General features: G+C 42.7%; 1 protein-coding gene across 2 annotated transcripts in view; it reads left to right on the top strand.

Moving 5' to 3' along the window:
- PTCHD4 (patched domain containing 4) overlaps positions 1–23,182 on the top strand; it is a 50,672-nt gene that overhangs the window by 7,131 nt on the left and 20,359 nt on the right. The window contains exons 1-2 of one of the 2 annotated variants that reach the window (XR_014166925.1): positions 9,810–9,854; positions 10,346–10,826. Coding sequence is in view for 1 of the 2 variants with exons in the window: in XM_081906124.1 (XP_081762250.1) it covers positions 10,346–10,826 (481 nt within the window). In the remaining variant the exon portion in view is untranslated. Of the gene's footprint in view, positions 1–9,809; positions 9,855–10,345; positions 10,827–23,182 lie in introns of those variants that run through there. The other variant, XM_081906124.1, reaches the window with a different exon arrangement.

Here is a 23,182-nt window from a genome sequence, read left to right as displayed (position 1 = left end):
GCCCCAATTTGGACAGGGATAGCTCCACTTCTGTTGTCTGTGCTCTGGTCACCTCTAGGTTAGATTACTGCATTTGGAGACAGTTTGGAAACTGCAGCTGATGCAGATTTCAGCAGCCAGCAGGGCTGACCAGGGCAGGACAGTCTGAACATTTAGCAGCTATCCTGGCTCGACTGCACTGGCTATCACTTAGTTTGCAGTGCTGGTTTGACCTACAACCCATGATACAGCCTTGACATATAAAGTCTCAGGACTCCAATGCCTCCAGGGCTGCCTCTGCCCACATAAACCAGCCGGGACACTGCAGCCGCCCTTGGAGCACCTCCCTCATGTGCCCTCTCTGAAGGAAGTGTCCAAGATGGCGGCATGCGAATGGGACGTTTCAGTGGTGGCTCCCCACCTGCAAAAGGCTCTTTCCCAGGAAGCACATCTGGGACCATTGCTGGGTAAGCTTATTTGTCCAAACTTAATTTGGAGGGTCACTGAAAGCAAGGGTGGGACTTGTTCCCTTTAAACATATTGTCAGATGTATATTTTAGTTTTTTTGCTGTTTGCATCTGATTTTTATGACTTTGCCATTTTATTTTTGCTTCCCTTGATTGCAAAAATCACTAAAAATATAATAAAGAATAATAAATATAGAAACATCACATCAGTGCTGTAGTATCTTCTCTTCATCAAAACGCTGTGCACCTTACTTAGCTCCCCATCAGTGAATATAAAAATAAAATACAGACCTTAGGTGTTTTCGGTGTGCTCTAGGTCACTTGGCTAAATGTGATTTAGCTTTAATACTTTTGCTTTTTTTATGCATGACCTACTTAGCTTATAAGCAAAAATGACTGAAATGTTAGGTTGACTGAGAACAGCGCTGTTGTAGAAGTTTTTCCTCAGTTCCCTTTTAAAATGCAACCTCCTTAAGTCTGAAGTAAAAACATTTCTGCTATGGAATATACTCTGTATTCCTTATAAAATACCTCTTTGTCACACCCTAGCATGGCCAAGAAAGACAATGTGGACATTCCAAGAGGAGGGACATAAGAGACCTTTGAACATGACGCACTGCACATGCGTGCTAATGTTCTCCACATTCATACAAACACAGCACTAAGGAAATTAGCTTCAGGGTGACAGTGGACTCCATGACATGTTTGCTATAGAGAGCTACCAAATGAAAATTATGCATGTTATCTGATTTTCTTTTATTTTGTTGATGTAAGCTCACGTTGTTTCATATAAGAGGGCTTCACTATACCTTGTTGATAGACCACCAAAATACAGGGGGGGGGGGGCGCGACAAGGCAGGAAGCACAAAGCAGCAGGTGCCTCCCACCAGACCACTTTCAGTCAGGCAATTGTAGCAAACTCCTGCTCAGCAAACTCCACAACTCAGGGTGGAGAATGGGTGAAGGCAATGCAGGTGCCCCCCGGGCAACTCTAGCTCCTCTTTTAAGCACAAATGCTTGTTTTCTGGGGTGCATCCTACCAACCCTAGCTGTGCAAATTTAATCAAGGAAGCAATTTTGGATTAGCTGTCGCAAAATAAAAATGTCCAATTGCGCATACAAGTTCTGTGCTGGTTTAAAAAAAGGTTAAGTGGTCATGACCCTTTCTGTTTCAGTTCAAGACTGACAGCTCCTAAGTGGCTCTTTACTGGCTGTGTGTAAAGAAGTGAATTAGTACATCTAGTTTCTTACCTCTCAGGGCAGTAATGATGAGGCAAGTGCACCTGCCAAATTTCTCCTCACTCCTAAAGACACAAGAGTCACCTCTGGGCCAGGCATAGAACGTCCCAGGCAGTGCATATGGGAGAAGTGACTCTCCAGATAGGAAGACATTTGTGTTTCTTTGTATGCCATCAATTTAAAGGGTTCTCACCACGTTTCCTCAGAGGTTTGTTCCACTGGTTCCTCTGAACTGCTTCCCATCTGCTTCTCACTTGGGGACACTTTTTGTCCCAGAGAGCTGTTGTGAGGGTGAGCATATATTATGCTCCAAATAATCACCTGGTAATTAGAAACATGAACATGTTCTACTAAAGAGAGAGATGACTGTCTGCATTGACTTAGATTTTTATTTTATTTTTTCACCGCTTGAGTGTAAAAAACCTCAAACAGTTTACCAAAGACAAAACAGTAAAATCAAGAAAAATTCAGAGCCATCCTTTAAAACATACAAAAGCTAAAATATTAAAACAGATTAAAATTATCTCATCATTCTCGATGTCTGGGTAGGCTTACTTAAACAAGACTATTTTAGCTAGTTCTGAAAAGTGTGTGGTGAAAGTGCTCATTTGATCTCAATAATGACACAAAGAGAATGGTTGTTGTTGCTGCAGCAGACCAACATGGTTCCTCATCTGGAAACGGAATAATGCGTCATCAGTCTGTGCAGGGTGCCAGTTGTGCCACTGTTAGTCTCCCTTGCTCCCTCTGGAAGATTTGGCGAGTTTCTCAAATGCTCCTTTCCCGTGGTGTATCCCATGTTGTGTAAGATAAGTGCTCCTGTTGAGGGCTGGAGCTAAGCTAGAAGAGCAGCGTTCCTGGCCTCAGGGCTTCATCAGGGACTCAGCTAAACAGCTGCAAATAAAATGTTTTAAATGTGTTGTAAAGTGTAGTATACAAATGTGGCACTAGGTGGCAACAGTGAGCTATGTATTTTTCAAAACACCCCCCCCACCGCGGTGGGGGGGTGTGGAGCCTCGGGTCGGGCTCAGCCACGTGTCTTTTCATGGCTTCCCTTGCCCTCCCGGTGCTCTTTCCTACCTATCCTCCTTTCCCTTCTCAGTGGCGGCGTTGGGGACAGCAGCAGCAGCAGCAAGGTCGGGGCTCCGTGTCTTTCTTTGCCCACTATTTCTCTCTCCTCTCTCCTCTTCTCCCCTGCGCCGGCTTCGGGATCTTCTTGGTGCCAGATTGTCGCTGGACAGTCGGCTGGGTGGCTGGGTGTCCTCACTTTCGTTCCCGGCTCGGCCTGCGGGGAGGGGTTGGCAGCTCCCTCAGTTGGCACACTGGGCGCCCCCAGTTCCTTGTCGATTGTGGAAGCAGCAGCAGCAGCAGCAGGCCCTGCACTCCGGGAGCCAGCCAGGTAGCCCACTTGGTTCTGGCTGGCTTCAGGAGTTGCTCGCTGCCATGGCGTCTGCCATGATGCCTCACCAGAAGACGAGTTTTTTTCTATGTATCTAGATTCCACCCAGGAGACACCTTCCTCCACCTCTCCGTTTCGCACGAGGAGGGGAGATGCTAAACTCGATTTGCATCTCTCAAACCCTAATCATTTCCAAATGGAATTTATTTCTATCAGGGACTTCATCAAGCTGTTTTCTTTTTTCTACCTAACACCCTCAGCATCCCATATCTCCTCCTTAAGCTTGCTGGGGTCAGGTGGGCTGTCTCCTTTCAAATTTACAAGCACCTATTTTTGAGCATGCTTAGGGGGTTCTCCAGGTGTGAAGATACAATTGTCTTGTCAAGAGGCATAAAACCACCAAGGCTGAGATTAGAAGGAACAAGTTTGAGGCCTGTGAGAAATTGTGTGTGTGGCGCCTCTGGGGGAACTGCTGCAAAATCACTCCTTATAGCCCAAATGGATGAGCTCCCAGTGTCAGGTTGTGAAGCTAAGTGAGCAGGATGCACTGGCGGAGGAAGGCGGGTGCAGGGGGTGCGGTGCGCACCGGGCGTCAGCCATGAGGGCGGGTGACATTGCCACACCCCCACTCCCCGCTTGCTGCGCTGGCGGCTGGCAGCGCTTCCCCTGACGCTCGCTGCGCCAGGGCACATAGTTCTGCCCCTGGCAGGGTGCTGCCTATGTGGTCTGGAACTAGAACGGATACAATGTGAAGGAGGTTATATTTATGGGAGAGTCTCATGACATGGATCTCTGGCCCTGCTTTCATCTTTCCTCCTAGACAACAGAAAAATTGCCAGGGGCTAAAAGAGAATTTGGAGCATTTCCCCTCTGCTCCTAATTCATCACCCCACCAGGAGTTGACTCTTAACGGTATGTATATATTGCACAGCTCTTGGCTCAGCTTCAAAGAGGTCAGGCCCTAAAAAGTTCATTACATTTTGGACTGGTGGGAATTAGGGCACGGTAGTCCATTTCTCACACTCCACATTCCCCAGCCACAACTCCACACAACCCTCCAGGATATTGCAAGTTACCAGGGGCTCAAGCAGACCCTTGTGTGTCCTCCAACTGCCCCCCCCCCTTGGAGAACAATGAGCATGTTGAGTACTTATTGGGCTCTTATTTGTTTGTTTACAGAATCATACTCAGGAAGCCCTCGAGGGACTCTTCTCTCCATGTGGTCCTGCTTTGGTGCTCTGCTGATAATAATTGTGTTCCTGCAATAAAATGTTGCAGTTTATTTCCAGCTTCTAATAGAGAACAGTACACCTGCTCAGGACTAAAGGCATCCTGGAACAAGAAGTGTTATATGAGTCTTGGTGCATGTTTGTTTGTATGTGGAGGTGGGGGCAGAGAGAGAGTTCATCCAGAATTTCCCCCTCACTGTAGCAATAGTAGCCCCAAACTCGAGCACTTTCATAAAATTGTAGAGTTGGAAGGGATCCCAAGGGCCATCTAGTCCAACCCCCTACAATGTGGAAATCTCAGCTAAAGCATTCACGACAGATGGCCATTCAACCTCTACTTAAAAACCTCCAAGGCAGGGCAGTCCACAACCTCCCGAGGGAGACCGTTCCACTGTCTAACAGCTCTTACTGTCAGAAAGTTCTTTAGTTTAGTTGGAATCTCCTTTCTTGTAACTTGAAGCCATTGGTTCAAGCAAGAGAAAACAACCTTGTTCCATCTTTCATGTGACAGCCCTTGAGATATTGGAAGATGGCTATCATATCTCCTCTCAGTCTCCTCTTTTCCAAGCTAAACATATCCAGCTCCTCCAACTGTTCCTCATAAGGCTTGGTTTTCAGACCCTAGTTGCCCTTCTCTGCGCATGTTGCAGCTTGTTAACATCCATCGTAAATTGTGGTGCCCAGAATTGGACACAGTATTCCAAGTGTGGTTTGACTAAGGCAGAATAAGGTAAAGGTAAAGGTACCCCTGCCCGTACGGGCCAGTCTTGACAGACTCTGGGGTTGTGCGCCCATCTCACTTAAGAGGCCAGGGGCCAGCGCTGTCCGGAGACTCTTCCGGGTCACGTGGCCAGCATGACATCGCTGCTCTGGCGAGCCAGAGCTGCACACGGAAACGCCGTTTACCTTCCCGCTGGTAAGCGGTCCCTATTTATCTACTTGCACCCAGAGGTGCTTTCGAACTGCTAGGTTGGCAGGCGCTGGGACCGAGCAGCGGGAGCGCACCCCGCAGCAGGGATTCGAACCGCCGACCTTTCGATCGGCAAGTCCTAGGCACTGAGGCTTTAACCCACAGCGCCACCTGTGTCCGTTAAGGCAGAATAGAGTGGTACTATGACTTCCCTTGATCTGGACACTAGACTTCTGTTGATGCAACCTAGAATAGCATTAGCTTTTTTTGCTGCTGCATCACACTGTGGACTCATGAAGCCATTAAACAACATGACAGAAGCCTGCAGCACCCCACTGGTCACTTTTTATAGTGATCACCCTTTGGGTTCAGTCAGTCAACCAGCTACAAATCTACTTAACAGTTACCTTGTTTAACCCACATTTTATCAGCTTTCTTGCAAGAATATTGTGGAGAACTTTGTCAAATGAAATCAACATACCCTATGATCCGCCAAGCTTGTATCTACTCCATCAGTTACAATGTCTGGAGCTGCTTTAAGGAGTGTGATCTGGGAGGGACCCAGCATTTAAAAAACTCTGAGGACTTTCCATAGCCTGTGAGTGGAATATTTCAACACATGCTTTTCATGCAGAACGTCCCACGTCCCGTCCCTGGCACCTGCAGCTAAAATGATCGAGTGGCAGGCGCCACAAACACTTCTCTCTTGAGAGCCTGGGAAACTGGTGCCCACTAGAAGTCACAACCCTAAATGGGCAATTAGTGTCAGACTGGATATTTCCACAGTCTGTTCCCTAACGGAGCTAGAAAAACTGCAGTTTGTCTGGTAAAGCTTGCAAATACGGTGGGAACCCCAGAAGACAGCCTGATAACGGCTTTGTAGAAAAACGGAGTCTCTTTGTAACCTACTGCTCTAGCAAGGTTCAAGGCAATATAAACTCATAACTTTACTTTGATTTTTGAAACCTCTGGTTTTAGGCTCATTACTTGTTCTGGATGCTGTTGCCTTTTTCTTTGCTATCCCCCCCCAATATTTTTGTTTTGTAAGCCTTTGAATTGTAAAGAAAACCAGGGGAGAAAACTACAGCAACACACACTTTGGTCTAATTTAAAATCTCAATTTTGCCATGTTAGAGGGTTAAAAGCTTAGTTGCATCTGCTTGAAAATGAATCCACATTTGCATTTCACTTGGCTTTGGTTTCAAGGGAGTGATGGAGATGGCAATTTAATTAGATTTATGCTGGCTGCAAACTGCGGTTTGTTCTATGGTGGGTAGGATCTCTTTTGGTATAAGTTCGTAACACACCAACAGAAAGGATCAGGTGCTGTACAAGGAATGATATAACATCAACTGCAATGTTATTAAGCATTTTAGCAACCCTGATTATATAAAACAAATTGGTACATTATTTTTGCATTTAGTCTATATTCCCCCGATTAATAAAATAAGAGTTTATACCGCTATTCTGCTCAGACATGTCAATTATATATTTTTACAATTTTCTAGATAATTTTTAATTTTCTTCATAAGTGGGACAGAATTAAGTTCTAAAAAGTTTATTTAGATTTTTAAATATGCTTACTCCCAGGTACTGTATCTTATTATTTTGTTTATTACTGGCAGCTGTCCAGTCCTTTACTAGTTTTTGTTCTGCTTCTGAAAGTGCAAAACATAATTGTTCAGACTTTCTGTAGTTAATATCCAGTCTTGCAATAATCCCATATTCATTAGTCAATCTAACTGTCTCAGGTAGCGAGTGTTCAGGCATTGATAGGGAAAAGATTGTATTGTCTACAAAAAGTCCACACTTATATTATTGACCATGAAAAGAAATACATTTGATTGGGTTATTATCTATTATATGGGCCAAAGGTTCTGTGGAGGAGGCATGTAGAAGAGGAGATAAGGAACAACAGTGTTTGGTGCCCCACTCCAGACTGGAAGAGTCTGATATTGTTTACTCTAAAACTGGCTTTATTGTTTTTGAGACATTTAATGAAAGAGTAAGATAAGGAATTATTATTATTATTATCATTATTATCACATAGTACATCAGATTCAATGTTTTGCATATAGGAGCCTCAATATGCTTAATTTTGACATCCCTCCCATCAGTACATTTGGCAGCCATTCTATGCAAGCATTCTGCCAAGAGGCTTGTGAATAACTTGGCATATCAAACTTACAGAATAAGCTGAATCAGCATCTCCCTAGGTTTTAAAAATCACAATTATTTTAGGCATCTCTGTAGTTTGTCCTCCCATCATTTCCCCTAGCAACCAAGATGCATTTCCCCCAGGGTGGGTTTGTCTAAGATCAGGTACTCCCTAGAAGTTATTTTCTGCAACTTCTTCTACTCAGTAAATGTAAGTGTATGTTAAAGATTCCCCCTCTCCCCAAAAGCCAAATGTGAACATTTTGCAAGGAAACTAAAGTAAGTCTCCAGCTGTGCAGCAGTTAAGGGCCAAGTGCTCACTAAAAATTCACTTACAGATAGGTAGCCGTGTTGGTCTGCCATAGTCAAAATTCACTGTATTGTTAACTTACAGTACAATGTCTGCTAAATAGTAAAACTGTGCTTGATGTGGCAACCTGGACTCTGGTTCAGAGTCGGCATTGGGGAAAACCAGGGTTTGTGCCTTTAAGAGCTGTATGGCAGACAGAAATCAAACAAGTTAAACCTTCTATAGTATGGAAATACATTATGGGGAAAACTTCACCATGATTTTACTCTCTCTAATTTTGTGTTTTGCCATGCCCCTGCTTGACACCCATGTTTTTAAGGACCTGCCCCCATGGCAGCCATTTTGTGATTGGCACCCGCAGCACTCTCTCAAAATTCAAAATGATTTGGCCTGAAACATTTTGGAAGCTACCTGATTTGCTTCAAGTTAAAATCTGAATCCCAGGTAAAAAGTAAAAACAAAGGATGATATCCAGTGTTGATTATTTTAATGGATCTGGTCAGAGTGTGAGTAGATCATACCCATTTCCTCTGCTTAGGCAGGCGTGGCCAAACTTGGCCCTCCAGCCATTTTTGGGACTACAATTCCCATCATCCCTGACCACTGGTCCTGCTAGCTAGGGATCATGGGAGTTGTAGTCCCAAAACAGCTAGAGGGCCAGGTTTGGCCATGCCTTGCTTACAAGCTCAAAAGAGCTCTCCCTCCCCCCTCCCCCCAGCATTTCTTCCTTGTTTATATGACAAGTTCCGTTTTTGCAGACACACTTTCTGCATGGTTTTCAAATGCCCAAATCACTTAGGAGCCCCTCCTTTGGTTAGGGGTGCTGAAGAGGGATTCTGCTTTGGCTCAAACAGGCCTCAAATCTGCCCCAAGCAACCCCCTTCAGATTGCAGTTTGTCCGAATCCACTGCTTACCCTCATTGCAGTGCTTTGCTTAGCAAACTGTCACATTTGAGGAATGTTCTAAAAGAAAGAGGGCTTCTCTGAATACTCTGAAACTCATTAAAAAGTGAAAACTGTCAGATCTGAAGAGTAAAGCAGTGGGAAGCTTTCAGGATGTTACTCCTTTTTAAATTGTTAATAAAATGGACCCCTCGTAAAGTATGTCTGCTGTCACTGGTGGGGAACAATACAAGTTTCATACCATTTTGATGGAATGTGCTATAAGGAATGTAAGAATGAAAAACAATGAGACATCAAATGGGAAAGGAAACTAAAAATTTCAGGTATGCATTGCTGTATTCAGAGTGATGGGGGAAATACAATTGATTAGAAAATGAAAATCATTTCATTCAGCAATGGCTAAATTTCATGGTGTTAAGTTTTTATAGGCAACATTTGGGAGAAAATATTCATGAAAAATAAATATCCATATTCTATTTTAGGTCTTAAATATTTGAATTTTGAATAAATACTCTTTCAGTCTGTTAACTGAATCACAGAATTGCAAAGTGGACACTTATTTATTTCAACTTCAACTTATTATGATAAAATGCAGCAGAGAATAGCAGCTCCGTCGACAGCCAGTTGTAGCAATGGCATAGAATAATTTACATGCAAGAAGAAAATGAAAGAGACGTTGTTCCTAAACTTAATTCCCTGTCCTGGGTCAACTGGGTTTTCTAGTGTGCAGCTCCTCCCTTCCCTTTGGAAGCCTGACCCATTTCTGCCACATTAAGCCACTGAGGCTGCAATCCTATATGCACTAACTTGGTAATGAGCGCAGTTGAACTCAGTGGGATTTATTTTTAAATATCCATGTATAGGATTACACCGCAAAAGGATGATAAGGAGAAGGACACATTGTGCAAATGTATCAGATCAGCACAAAGATGTCAGAGCAGGGAAGAGCCACACTTTCTCTTTATCCTCCGGTGGCCCCCCCATGAAAGCTTCTTTAAATGGGGGCATATAGAGACACAAGTGTTTCTCGGGGAGCTTTGCAGACGTCATAGGAGGCTGGCTCCCTCTGCACTACAGGCTTCAGACTTTAATCAAATTGCCTACGTGTTTGGGGAAACTAGAAAGACTGTAAGACTAAACACATTGACAACTGTTGGGCTTTTCTAAGGTGGAGAGTTCTATGGTTTGGGTTAATGGGAGGAAAATGCAGCATTCTAACCAACTTCTAGTGATGCTTCTGAAACTTGACATTGAGCAGTTTGTAAGTCAAATCTAGTATGCTTACAGTTCTTGAATGTATGGCAAGCTCTTATTTCAATCCAATTAACCCAATAATCCAAGCAATAATTCAGATTATGTGTTAATTTATATGTTATGTGCCTGCATTGTTTGCATGTGTGAGAGTCGGTGGTGGGCCTTCTCAGTAAACTTGCAATAATACAAGGTGGCCCAAGGGCTCTTCAGCCATTTTCGTCTTTATTTTCGCCTCCCTGCTATGTGCACCAGTGGCCGCAGCTGCACTTCCTGTCCTCTCTGGGAGGCTCTTACCTTAGAGGCAAGCAAACCAAAGAAGAAAATGGTTTAACAGCCCTCAGACAACCTCATATTATTCTAAGTTTAAAACAGAAGATACTTTGAACTCTCATAACAATGGGACTTTTAACAGAATTTATGGCATGAGTAAATTGCAAATTACTGTTGGGTTGGTTCACTTACCACTTCTTTTGCTTTTTAAAATACTTTCTTCTTCAGGATGGAAGAAGCAGTTTCATCGGCCATCAGCTTGGTGGGGTCATGGAATTGCCAGGCAGCAAGGACCAAAGGGTCAAGTCGGCCAGAGCCATCCAAATCACTTACTACCTCCAAACCTACCATTCTGCAGTACAGGACCTCATTGGTGAAAAATGGGAGAATGAATTTTGCAAACTGATACACAAACTACAGCTGCACCAGGAGGACCTGCAGCTGTATGCTCTAGCCTCCTTCAGCCTGTGGAGGGACTTCCACAAGACCAGCGTCCTGGCCAGAGGCAAGATTTTGGTGAGCTTAATGCTGATTCTGCTGGCTGCCATCCTCTCAAGCTCCATGAAAGACTGCCTGCGCAGCAAGCCCTTCCTTGGCCTATTAGGAGCGCTCACCATCTGCATCTCCAGTGTCACTGCGGCAGGGATATTTTTCATTACTGATGGAAAATATAATTCGACTCTGTTGGGAATTCCTTTCTTCGCAATGGGTAATTATTTATCTTCATAATAATAGGATTAGCATGGCTTAATGACAGGATTGTAGAATGTGTCCTCAGCTACAAAGATGCAGTGTTTAATTTATTTATTTACCTTCAACTTTTTTTAGCCTGTTAAATTGCTCCATTCACTTACAAAGGGGGGGGGGGGGCGGGATCTCCAAACAAAGGAAAAGGGTAAAATGACTGTGTTTATAACCTCGGCCAATATGAGAGATGTGTTTTATTGATCCAAGTTACAAAACAAAGGAGAAATTGTTATTGAAAACTAGTCAAGTCAGCAGAGAAAATGAAGAGTTGCTGAACAGACTTTGATGCAGGACTGGGGAGATGGGCCAAAAAAGGGAAACAGAAAGACTTGGAAGGAGGCTTTTTAATCAACTTTCTGTTCCTATAAAGGTAGATGTGGAAGATAGTTGTCCTGAGTTTGGTAGGATTTACTCCTTGACAGTATTATCATGTGCATGTTTACACAGAAGCAAATTTCCCAACACTCCAAAGTGAGTGTGGGCAGGATTGAGACCAAAGCCAGCAGTCCTAATGACCCCTGCCCAAGTTAAGTCCATTAGCTCTGCTCTTGACTGCCAGCCACTGAAACGAGTGACGCTTCCTTTGGAGTAAATGGGCCATAAATGCCAAATGTTTGCAAGAATGTAAACAAAGGGACGTTACAAACCCAGCCCTAATATTTGCAAGAGACTGCAGTGTGGTGCCATTCATTCCACCTAAATAGCAAGCATGATAGTTTTGATAAAGTGAAATTGATTTGGGTGAGTTTTCTTTTGTATTTAAACAAGAAGTAACTAAACAAAATGTTGATTCTAATCAGAAGAGTGGGTTTTCTAGATCCGTATCCTTATTTTCAGATGTGAGTGAGGTAGGTTTGTATCCGAGAGGCTACAATATCTACAATATCCTTGTGGAGAGGTAGCCAGAATTTTGCACCGTATTCCAAGTCTGGTCTCCACATAGGCAATGCTAGAAACTGATAAATGAACACTAGGAGCTAAATGGCACCTTAAACCTAGGTTATGGGCACAACAATGGAATGTCTAGACACACTTTTTGTAACAAAAATACAAAGCTGAAAATGAATGAACTGCAGTTAAAGTATTATGTTCATTTTCCACATGGTCTAGTCCTACCCCTGCCCACCCCCCTAATATCTGAAGAAGGTTTCTTCTCCAGTCTTCCAGAGAGTAGCTGGAGGCAGAAAAAGGTCCTCCTTTCCTTCCACTCTGTAGTTTTAATCTGAAATCTTAGTTGCAGGACTGCGCCCAGAGCTCAGAAACTGTTCATGCTCCCTGTCGCAAAATGCGCCTAGAACAATGGGAGTTTTGAACACTGCCCATAGGTTTCTATTAACAAGCCTACGGTTAGCATTTCTTTTTTCCTAATGATCCCAGAAATGGAACTAGGCATTTTCTCAGCTGCCACATGCTGGGTCAGCATTTTCACTGTGCTTTCCACAAGGTGCCATTCCTGGCCTTCTCAGACTCTGTGAACGTATTTATGAAATTGAGATTTTGTTTTGCCCTGACATGCATCACTTTATTCTTGTTTATAATGAATTGCATTTACCATTTTACTGCCCCTTCATTCCGCTTGAAAAGATCCCTTTAGAGTTCTTAACAATCTCTTTTTGTTTTAACCACCCTGATCAACTGGGTATCATTAGCAAATATGGCTATCTCATTTCTCACCCCAAACTTGAAATATTTTATGAACAAGTTAAAATGGTGCTCTTTCCTTGCAGCTACTATATTCACACATGAGAAAATGGAATGCTGGTGCCTTTGTGTAGTATTGTGGGAACAATACTACACAAGTTGCTGATAGGAAGAGGAGTATCTAGAGTGGAAATACATAGCCTTGGAAATACACTGGGACAATTTTTTTTACAGTGTTATTTTGTACATGGCAGTTTGCAATCGTACTCAATTTCACACAACAATATAATCTAAAACAGCAGCTACTATCCCTGTTGTCTGTACACACAGGTGGACATGCTTTCAAATTAGTGCACAATGTGTTATTCATTCCCCTTCCCTCATCAGACCTTAAAAAAACCACCACAAAACATTTTTTGCAGTCCTGTGGTTGCTTTTTGCTTGTGCCTCTATGTGGTGGGGGGTGGTGGGGGGGGGCTGTACTACTTGCTTCTCGGCACAGTTGAAGCAGTTCTCTCTCTCTAGTGCTGCTCTGTGTTTAAACCAAATCTGGGAGCCTACCTGATTCCAAAGATTCCCAAAAGAAAGTTAGAGGGTTCCTGGTGACAGAAATTAGAATGCGCTGTATTTGTTGTGTTCAGATATACTCAAAGTCTGGTCTTATTTTTGTACTTTCAGAGATGGTGTGTATTCCAGCATCATCAATGTACATGACACTGATAGAGTGCTGTGAGCAGAGCCTGATCCTGCCTCAGTCCTCTGACCGTGGGATCCGCTCACAACGTGAATGGAGGCAGAATGCCTTTTACTTTATTCATTTTAGCAATTTGTATCAACAACTTTCTCATGGCAGTCATGCAACTAATCAAATAGGTATAGAGACCAAACATATCTGATTTTGGCATTCCTTGTGTGCTCAATTTGTACAGCAGTCAAAACACTATATTGCATTATGTTTTGAGAGGTAAATGTACTTTGCTCTGCACACACATCTCCCTGTCACTTGGGATACTCAGACTTCTGAAAGTAGGATGTTGTCCTTGCTTTTCTCCAACCTAGGCTATGCAGTCTCTGTTGATCTGTTTTCTTTAAGTAGCTGTCCCAGATCAGCTGCTACTCTGGGATTGGTTTAATTTATGAAAAACTGTCACCCTTGTATTTAAAATGTAGCAGTGCATATCATATTAAGCACAAATTCATTTAGGCTGAAAGGAGCATGCTTCACAAGAGGGATGATATAGTATTGTATGCACATCATCCTTTGTAGGAGACTGCCAGAGATAGCCATGAACTCTTCCAAAAGCTAGCAATTCCGCAGAAGATCTTGTTGCTGCATTGGGCCAGAGGCATTCTGCTCTCACCATGGCCCACCAGATACCTATGGGAAGCCGACAAGCTTCCTTATGGTGGCAAAAACAGTTGCAATAAGAGGATGAAGAGAAGCCTCTGCTGTTCATTACAAATGAAGTCCTTCAACACTGAAATTGGAAATGTTTTGCCAGCCCACAGAAAATAGTGGCTGTCACCAGCTGCTTTCTGTTCCCTTCCTCTGCATCAGGGGTCAGCAAACTTTTTCAGCAGGAGTTCGGTCCACTGTCCTTCAGACCTTGTGGGAGGCCGGACTATACATTTTTTTGGGGGGGAATGAACGAATTCCTATGCCCCACAAATAACCCAGAGATGCATTTTAAATAAAAGGGCACATTCTGCTCATGTAAAAACACGCTGATTCATGGACCATACACGGGCTGGATTTAGAAGGTGATTGGGCTGGATCCAGCCCCCGGGCCTTAGGTTGCCTACCCATGCTCTACATATATGGCAAAAAGTTCAGTTTCGAACTTTTGACACAGCACTAGGAAATGACATCACTCATTGTAATACATCACCCAGGCATACAGCAATGCCCTCTTAGTTGCAAAAAAAAAAAAAAAAAAAAGAGTGGCAAGCCTATATGAAGCACTAACAGGTGGCCAAACAGACTCTTTGGTCATTGTTTTCCCTAGCTCATTACTTGGTATGCTGATTTTCCATTGTTCTCAAATAATTTAGAATTTAATTGGGGGAGATAAGTCCTCAGAGAATTTGGAAGAAATTACAAACTCGCTGCCAACAACCAAAAATGCTGTCCCTGGAAAACTGGTGGAAAGTATTGTTAAAGGTAAAATAACCAGTCTTATAGAAGAACAACGCTCACTGCAGCAGGGTCATCATGGCTTCTGCAAGGACAAACCTATTAAGAGTTCTTTGAGAGTGTCGACAAGCATATAGATAGCGGTGATCCAGTTCTTGGACTTTCAAATGCTTTTGAGAAAGAACCTAACCGGAAACTCCTGACTAAGCTTGGCCGTCAAGGAATAAGAGGAGAAATTCTCTTGTGGATCAGGAATTGGTTAAGTTGCAGGAAGCAAAGAGTAGGCGTAAATGGACAGTTCTCCAAATGGAGAGAAATAGAAAGTGAATCCTCCCAAAGACTTAGCTGGTCTAGCCTGAAAACTGCTTCTTTCCGTTCTGCTTGTTGTGGCCATCACATACTTTTAACTCGCAGCAGCAGCCAAGCTGAAAGAAGAGGGCTGAGAAAATGCCTCTTTTGTCTGAGCCAGCCGAGCTGTCCAGGAGATGAATAAAGGCTGCACAGCTGAGGAGCAGAGGTCCAAGGGGAACTGAGAAAATATCTCCTTGCTTCTGTGCATGAACCATAAGAACAAAATACTTGAGAATAATTTCCACAGACCCATTTCCAAAGAATTTGTGGAAGATGTTTATTAATCTTTTGAAAATAGTAACAGTTTAGGGGGCGGGAACCTGTGGCACTCTCATTGTTCTTCCCTGGATTGATGCCCTGTGGCAGTTTTAATGTTCCTGTTATTATAATCCGATGGGATCCAAATTATACAGAAGAACACTGCAAGCTCATCATTTAATGAAGACAGCTGGTTGCCAACTATATACTCAGCCCAAAATTGTGATCAGCATTTAAAACAAACCTATTCTAAAATTAAAACAAATTTTGTACACTTGTGGAAGCTTGCTGCCTGTCATACATTTCACCTATTCAATCAGAAACAAATACTTCATTCCACTCCTTTGTTTCTCATTGTAATCCTTAGCTATATATTAGCATTCATTTTCCAATAGAATAATGGCCTGCTATGGTACACTGCCAGAAAACTTCAAGATGTTTCCAACTTAATTTTGTTAATATGCCATGGATTGATGCCAGCAGAGCCACCATATTGCCGTCAACTTCTGTGGTTTGTACCCAACTCAGCTGCCAGCAAAGCTTCCATCAGTGAAATGGGAAAGAAAGCAATTTCTGGCAGTTCCTCTTTTCCCTTCAGCCTCTTCCTTTTTTTAAAAAAAAATCATATTTTATTAGATTTTACAAAAGTTAACAACCAATAAAAGACTAACTAAAATCACAAAAACAAACAAACAACAAACATCAAAAATACACACAGAAAAAAAGAAAAAAGAAAAAAACATAAAAAAGAAAATTTAGCATAAAAAACACTCTCTTTCAAATCCATACCCTTCCAAATCTTATTTTCCTTACTTCCACCCGCCTTCCTTTCTTGTATTCCACTTTATAAATTAATTCAGCAAAATCATTTAATATTCAAATTCATCCTTTGTCCTTCCCTTTATACTCTTATTTATCTTAATCACCAGAACCCCTTCATTTCATTTACAATGCCCTTAGCATTCATAAATTTTACAATATTTTTGTAGATAAACTTTAAACTTCTTCCAATCCTCTTCCACCTGTTCTTCTCCTTGATCTCGGATTCTGCCGGTCATTTCTGCCAGTTCCATATAGTCTATTACTTGCATCTGCCATTCTTCCAAGGTGGGTAGATATTGTGTCTTCCAGTGCTTTGCGATGAGTATTCTTGCTGCTGCTGTGGCATACATAAAGAAAGTTCTATCCTTCTTTGGCACCAATTGGCCGACCATGCCCAGGAGAAAGGCCTCTGGTTTCTTTAGGAAAGTATACTTAAATACTTTTTTCAGTCCATTATAGATCATTTCCCAGAAAGCCTTAATCCTTGGGCAGGCCCACCAAAGGTGAAAGAATGTTCCTTCTGTTTCTTTACATTTCCAACATTTATTATCGGGCAAATGATATATTTTTGCTAGCTTGACTGGGGTCATGTACCACCTGTAAATCATTTTCATAATATTCTCTCTTAAGGCATTACATGCCGTAAATTTCATACCGGTGGTCCACAACCGTTCCCAGTCAGCAAACATAATGTTATGACCAATTTCTTGTGCCCATTTTATCATAGCAGATTTAACCGTTTCATCCTCAGTATTCCATTTCAACAGCAAATTATACATTCTCGACAATACCTTAGCACTGGGTTCTAACAATTCTGTTTCCAACTTCGATTTTTCCACCTGGAAACCATTTTTCCTGTCCGAATTATAGGCCTCTCTTACTTGGAAATAATGTAACCAGTCATGCACCTTATCTTTAAGTTTCTCATAACTCTGCAGTTTCAGTTTGTCCCCCTCCTGTTCCAGAATTTCCCAGTACTTTGGCCAGTTCGATCCCATATTAGATTTTTTCAAGGCCTTAGCCTCCATAGGTGAAAGCCACCTTGGGGTTTTATTCTCCAAGAAATCTTTATATCTGACCCAGACATTGAACAGTGCTTTCCTGACAAGATGATTTTTAACCGCCTTATGTGCTTTGTCCTTACTGTACCACAAATATGCATGCCATCCAAAAACATTGTCATATCCTTCCAAATGAAGAATGTCTGTATTCTCAAGAAGTAGCCATTCCTTTAGCCAGCAAAAAGCTGCTGCCTCATAATATAGTTTAAAGTCCGGCAGGGCAAAACCCCCTCTATCCTTTGCATCAGTGAGAATTTTATATTTTATTCTGGGCTTTTTGCCCTGCCAGACAAATCTAGAAATTTCTTTTTGCCACTTCTTGAAACAGTCCCTCTTGTCAATAATCTGTAACGTTTGAAACAAAAACAACAATCTTGGCAATACATTCATTTTGATGACTGCAATTCTACCCAATAAGGAAAGCTTTAAATTTGTCCAAATTTCAAGGTCTTTTTTCACTTCAGACCAGCACTTTTCATAGTTGTCTTTAAATAAATTAACATTCTTCGAAGTCATATTCACCCCTAGGTATTTTACTTTTTTCACCACTGTTAGGCCTGTTTCTCCCTGAAACCTTTCCTTCTCAATTGGTGTTAAGTTCTTCTCTAAAACCATAGTTTTTGACTTATTCAATTTAAACCCTGCCACCTGACCAAATTCCTGTATTATTTCCAAAGCTCTTTTAGTACTAGGGATTGGCTCCTGTAATGTCAGAACCAGGTCATCTGCATAGGCTTTCAGTTTGTAATGTTTGGCTCCAACCTGTATACCCTGAATCTGTTGGTCCCTTCTAATCATGTTCAGCAAGACCTCCAAGTTCCTCCTCCCCATATATAACCAACGTGCTTAAGTCTAATTAATGCATGAAGGGGTTAATACCATATAGTAAGCTGTCCTGCCAGGCTTAGTGAGGTCACTTCCCCTTACTTTGGGAGGAATGGGTAATGAAGCCTTTTGGCCAACTTCTAGTCTACCTGAGAAATGTGACATCTAAAGAGGTTTGACCTGGTTGCTCCAGCTCAGTCTGCCTGGCTCTCACAAGCTACTCTTGAGTTCCTACACCAATAATTTAGGGACTTTAACCACTTTGTGACTAAGCCAAGTTTTACTGCCTGTGAAACTTTTTCTGAATGCTCTGTGGAAAATGCAAACAATGCCTAGGTGACGCCATCACACCCAAGACATTTGGGCACCCGAGGTGGCCCCGAGAATGGCTTCTTCCTGCCTGCCAAAGAAGAAAGGGTGAGAGAAGATCTACATCAGGAAAAAGGAGGAAGAAAGATTGATTGATATTGGGATCTGCTGCCCAGTGAGGTGGTCCCCTCACCTGCCTCATGGGTGGGCCGGCCTGATTACACCTTTTAAGGAACCTTTGATCCCAAGACAAGCCAGTCTTAGCAAATTAGCCCCACAATCCCCAAACTTGCAATAAGTACAGTACGTCCAATACAGTTCAGAGCATTTCCTTCACAGGCTACATTTCCATTTTACCTCAGTTTAGTCTATCATTATATTTATCATTTATTATTATTAGCAATAAATCCTTTGATCATTCAGACATTTCGTTAACCCTTATATTCATTGTTAGGGTGTACATGCATTTTATTGAACTAATATGTGCAAATGGGAAGTAACTAAAGCTTCACAACAACAACAACAACAACAACAACAACAACCAATAAATTTATTTATTTTTTTAATAAAAATTTTATTGGATTTTCACATTTTTTAAAGACACACACACACAGAAAAAAGACAAAGACAAAACATGTATAATTTTGTATCCTTACTTTCTTAACCCTCTTTCCCTGACTTCCCCCCACCCACCCTCATACATCCCAGTTTCCATAATTAGTTCAGCAAGTTCTTATCTCTCCCTTTAACCTATTCTTGTTATGTTTAAACTTGATTCTTTTTGTTAGGCCAAATTTTGCTTATCCCCTTCTCTTATATACAATAAGTCCTTTTTCTAAGATCGACCTAGATTCTCATTCCACAAATTTCCTCTATTTTATATTAAAGTATAAATCAAAATAACCAAACACAAAAGTCATAAATTTTCCAAATTCTGCTCTCCCCCTCCCTCCCTACCCCGGTTTTCGTCCCTTCCCAAATAAACGTCCACCCATACAGTTCCTAGCCCGGATTCCTCACATCCGAGGCCTTCAAATCTCTGTCAGTCTCTCTCTGTCGGTTTTGTTGGTAGTCTTTTTTGTTGGTCCTCAGGTCTCGAGGGAATTCTGTCACAGCCACATCGCCGTCTCTTACGCCCAAAATAGTTGAAATTACTTGCTGCCAAAGTTCCCCATTCTCAAACTCAGAAAAGAAGAGGAAGTCCCAGTCATTTTTCTTTGCTCTTTTAAGTTCCAGTATTCCAGAAAATCCAGTGACTTCCTTCTTTACTTTTCTCATCTTTCTCATCTTTCCCAAATTTGTAATCCAAAAATCTTCTTCTTCATTTCCAGACAACCTAGGCTTCTGCTTGATTTTTTCTGTCTGTACTTTCTCCCCTCCTTCTTCCTTTTCCACCAATTCAAAAAATATTTCTTCTGATTCTGCTGCAGATTCTTTCCCAGTAAAGTCCTTTGTTTCATCAGCAGGGTTGCTTGTTTTGGAAATCAAGGTCGTAAGTTCTTTGTTCATAGCCATACTCTGCTCTTGCAAGATTCCCACGAGAAAAAAGGCTCTTTCTATTTCTGCCAGTAATTTTCCCTCTGCAGCCATTGCAATGTCACTAGTCCCCCCTAGGGGGATTCTAGTTACTCAATAGTTCTTTTCCAACAGTCCGTTACTTTGTTATTTATTGTTACTTTGTTTCCAACCACTTCTAGTTAAATGTAACACTTTTAGTCCAGAGAGATATAAAGTAATGCAATTTTTAACTTTATCCACCCGTTTGACAGCTCATTTGACAGCTGTCAAACTCCTTGTTCTTTTTCGCTAGACTCACACACAGGACGCTCCCGGGTCCGGGGGGGGGGGGGTCACACAAAAATTTCCAAAGTTCCTCTCTTCTCTCCAGCACAAAAAACTTATTCTGTCAAATTCATGGAATTTCTCTTATCCATCACCAAAAACGCACCGTTTTTTCGACCTTAGTTCTCCGTTCCTTGCTTTAGATTGTCTGCATGTAGGGGGGTGCGGACTTCCCTTTAGCACATCCCCCCGATCGTTCCAGATTAAAGATATAAATTTTAAAGTCCGAATTTCCTTCTACTCACGGGTTATTTGTTTCCAGTCCGAATTTCAGGAAGAAAGTTGACGCTCTCCGGCCATGGCTTGCGGCTTCGCTCCGCTGAAGTAGCGGTCTACTCTCAGCACCACGCCACTCTCCGTACCCTCTCCGCAGCCTTTAAAAAGGCTCTTCGTGAGTCGGGGAGGGCGCTTAAGGTGCCCGCTGAGTCACCAAGTCCACAGGCATCCGCGCCTGTGGTTTCTGAGGGTCCCCGCGTCGCCGGCGCGGCAAGACCCGTCTTCAGCGGAGCCGATTCCCTCCGGAGCTCGGAGGGAATCCGCCATTAACCGATGGCGTCAACCCGGAAGTCCAACAACCAATAAATTTATACCCCGACGTTTCCCCTAATGGCATTCAAGGCAGCTTATAGGTAAAAATAAGGACCATTACAAGCAGTGGGCAAACAAGAAAAAGGGGGGGGAGCTGGTTAAGGAGGAGAACCCATGGGACACATCTTTGCATGCCAATGTTAGAAATGACAAGGAAGGGTAGCTTGGAGGTGATGTCACCGTATACGTGAAAGATGACAGAGTCAAACCAGCTTGAAATCCCAGAGGGGCAGACTATATTAGGGAATAAGATAATGTGCAAAAGAAGCAAATGTGTTATAAACCAGAAAGGGAAGTTGGGGGAAGTCGTGGGGTGGGGGGGTCTTTTGAAACTTAGTTTGTGATTATATTATCAGTAGTAATTATGCTAAAATTTGTTGTAAAACCTAACAAAAATATTTTTTTTAAAAAATCCCAGAGGGGCAGAATCCAGCACATAGTGTTTTTAGTGGCAATAGCCATTTCAAGGATACACTGTCACCCCCCCTGACCCAAATCCCCAGAGACAATCCTGAGATGGAGAATAAAGTTAAAGAGGTGTCCAAAAGAGAAGAGTTGTTGCAAAAGCTGAGTTCAGGTGCCTTCACGTTGACTGGGTGTTCCTGTTATGATAAAGAGGTAAAACTTGCAATCTAAATGACCCTGCCCCAGAAGAGCTGCTCCCGGAACCTTCCAGAGAACAAGTAAGCATAGAAGTGGATCTGGTGCAAGATGCAACTATTTGTGGAACTGATTTGGAAACTTGAACCAATTCAGCATGTATGTCGGAAGACAATCGCCAGCAAAGTCAAACACAGTCACATTTGACTCCCAAAGAGAAAAATTCTGAAAAAAGGAAGTTGAAAAGGAAAGTCAAATCTCTCCAAGCCCCAAGAGGATGCCAGCACAGGTAACAAGCAAAGTCAAGGATGCTCTTAGGAGGCAAGAAGGCGCTGTCAGAAAATGGAAATCTTGGCCAAGTGAGCAAAACAGAACAGAACACAAACCTTGGCAAAAGAAATGCTTGCAGACAATAAGAGATGCTAAAAATAAAATACCGAGAGTCATGTACAAAGAAGCAAGTCCAAAAATAAAAAACCCTTTAAATATTTTGGGGTTAGGGCAGGGAAAGCTCTTCTGCCCAGGAAGTGATTGAAGTTGGAAATGAGTATGTAGAAGTTTATTCCCCTCTTTGTGGGAGGCTTCTGAGAAACCTGGGAGCTTGGATTGCAAGCCAGGCTCAGGTGAAGTGCTGGTCCATCTCTAGCAAGGTTTAAACGCTTCAAGCATTGCTAACAAAATGATGTTACTATCAATCTTTGCAATCTTTTTGTTTGGGTGTTTGGCAAACCAAAATGCAACTTTTAAAGGTTGTAACTCTTTGTAGGCATGTTGGCTCAATTCTAATCTCTTTGCAGGACACATTTACTTTTGTGTATCCCAGTCTCTCTCTCTCTCTCCGTGTGTGTGTGTTTAGTATCTCCTGCAAACCTCTCCTTGCCATCTGTTCCTGTGTAGATAATTCCTGTTAAGGTGACACCGTAGAATCATAATCCGGAGTCTCCTTTTTACCTCTTTTTGTTTGCTAATCCTGTTCCTCAAACAGTCAAAACACAAATAATCTTCTAACTGACAACTAAGGCCTCACAGCGATTCCCAAAGGAAAAGCTGCAAAAGTTGCATCCTGGCACACAGCCCACAGGAGTGTGCTGCATTTGATGTGGAAAAGGGAAGCAGGAGATGTGTGTGTGTGTGTGTGTGTGTGTGAGAGAGAGAGAGAGAGAGAGAGAGAGAGAGAGAGGGAGGGAGGGAGAACATGACCCTACTCTTCTTTTGAATGCCTAGCAATAATAATAATAATAATAATAATAATAATAATAATAATAATAACAACAGTTGGGTAAGGGGCAAAAGAAAATGAGCTCCACAGTATCAGGCTCCACCGAACAGGGCACAGCAGTTGCAAGAGCAGCCCTAGAACTAGAAGAGTGGAGCAGGGTATACTTTTCAGGCTGGAGGTGCCCCATTCAAGTCCTGAAAAGCATTTTGAGAACCCACACTATCAGAAGGCACAGCGCATAGGCCAATAGCCCAGTTCCTTTGTGGACCCTCCAACTCTTTTGGCGCACTCATACCCCTGGCAACCTACGATTCCTTTGCCCCTGTGTTGTCTGCTAGGCCAGCCCTTCTGGTTAGCATCCAGGTGAGCTCAAAACCTCTTCTCCTCTTTCTGCCGCTTGTCATCCTTTTATACCTTGGCAGCATACCTTAAGGATGGCCTCTCCCCATACAGACTGACCCAGACCCTGTGCTTGTCACCCAAGGCCCTTCTCTATGCCCCCCCCCCGCCTAAGAGGTTTGGGGGGGGGGTCACATGAGAATGGGCCCATTTGTAAAATGCTCTCCTCAGAGAGGCTCACTTGGCGCCATCATTGCATGTCTTTAGGCACCAGGCGAAAACATTACCCAGACCTTTGGTTATTAAACAATTGATGGCCTTTTAAAGTG

The sequence above is a fragment of the Podarcis melisellensis genome (genome assembly GCF_964234715.1).
Source record: "Podarcis melisellensis genome assembly, chromosome: 3".
Lineage (NCBI taxonomy): Eukaryota > Metazoa > Chordata > Lepidosauria > Squamata > Lacertidae > Podarcis > Podarcis melisellensis.
The sequence above is the reverse complement of the archived record's forward strand: the minus strand, read 5'-3'. Positions and strand labels throughout refer to the sequence as shown.